At 45.1% G+C, this 1,599-nt stretch overlaps 1 protein-coding gene across 1 annotated transcript in view; it reads right to left on the reverse strand.

The window, feature by feature from the left end:
* asmt2 (acetylserotonin O-methyltransferase 2) overlaps positions 1 to 1,599 on the reverse strand; it is a 14,445-nt gene that overhangs the window by 9,656 nt on the left and 3,190 nt on the right. The window contains exon 4 of the mRNA XM_032526523.1: positions 1,038 to 1,167. Coding sequence (XP_032382414.1) covers positions 1,038 to 1,167 — 130 coding nt within the window. The remainder of the gene's footprint in view (positions 1 to 1,037; positions 1,168 to 1,599) is intronic.

Genomic DNA, 1,599 nt, shown 5'->3' on the forward strand with positions numbered 1-1,599 from the left:
CTGTTTTAGCTACAGAGTGAGACATCTCCCTTCTGTTCCATCTTTGTTGGGAGTCTCACATGCGCAGTAGCTAGGTAAGGACTACTAGCCAGTCAGACACAGAGTATGAGGGCCCTGACAGTACCTAGGTAAGGACTACTAGCGTCAGGCAAGCAGGTATGAGGGTCCTGACAGGACCTAGGTAAGGATACTAGCCAGTCAGAAGCCGAGTGTGAGGGCTGACAGTACCTAGTTAAGGACTACTAGCCAGTCAGAAGCCGAGTATGAGGGCCTGACAGTACCTAGTAAGGACTACTAGCCATCAGAAGCAGAGTATGAGGGCGGGCCTGACAGTACCTAGATAGGACTACTAGCCCGTCAGAGAGAGTATGAGGGTCCTGCAGTACAGGAAAGGACTACTAGCCAGTCAGAAGCAGAGTATGAGGGCGGGCCCTGAGTACCTAGGTAAGGTACTAGCCAGTCAGAAGCAGAGTATGAGGACGGCCCTGACAGTACCTAGGTAAGGACTACTGCAGTCCGAAGCAGAGTATGAGGGTCCTGACAGTACCTAGGAAAGGACACTAGCCAGTCAGAAGAGAGTGTGAGGGCCCTGACAGTACCTAGTTAAGGACTAATAGCAGTCAGAAGCAGAGGTATGAGGGCCCTGACAGTAGCTAGGTAGGACTACTAGCCAGTAGCAAGCAGAGTTGAGGGCCCGACGTGAGCTAGGTAAGGACTCTAGCCAGTCAGAGCAGAGTATGAGGACCCTGACAGTACCTAGGTAAGGACTACTAGCCAGTCAGAAGTAGAGTGAGCATTATAACGTGACACACGTTTGTCTGACTTTGGGCTTTTTCACTTTGTAAACCTATAACGTTCACAAAACACACATATAGCACAATAAATGAAAGGGGAAATGCCAAAAAGCATAATATGAGCACTTTAAGATAATAAGAAAAAGAAAAAAGAAAAATAAGCATATTTGGGCCTGGGACTGAAAGGGTTAACACAGCCTCTCTATTCAGTCTCCTGACACGGTCTCATTGGAAGCCACTAACCTGACGGCGTCCACCATGTTGTTCCACAGCGGGTAGATGGTCTGGGATTGGTAGATGATCATGTCATGAAGAGACTTGCCGCTGCCTTTGGCCAGGTACAGATTAGCCACGTCGGTGCTGCTGTACAAAGCTGTTGTAACCAGAAAAGCACTTTCACACTTTAAATCCTCATCATCAGTCATCAGTCCCCCACAGGGACATTCACAGGTACCAACAGCAGCCATGCAGGCAGACGCACTCCAGTTCGCCTGAGCCAAAACAATTGGTTGGATAAAGGATTATGACCATTTTAGTCATTTTTCAATCCAAAATTCCAAACATTCTCCGGTTCCAGCTTCTAAAATATGATATATATATTTATAAACACATATGATAGTGAACTATATATATCTTTGGGTTTTAGACTAATGGTCCCAACCAATTTTATGATGTCACATTGGACTTATAGTGGCTTATGTAAATACTGTATCATAATATTCGTTTAACTATGTAAATCCCGTACATATCCACACTCTTTATATTTCTTTATTTATATTTCTACTCTGATATTTATACTATTTGT

This window comes from Etheostoma spectabile, chromosome 9 (assembly GCF_008692095.1).
Source record: "Etheostoma spectabile isolate EspeVRDwgs_2016 chromosome 9, UIUC_Espe_1.0, whole genome shotgun sequence".
NCBI lineage: Eukaryota > Metazoa > Chordata > Actinopteri > Perciformes > Percidae > Etheostoma > Etheostoma spectabile.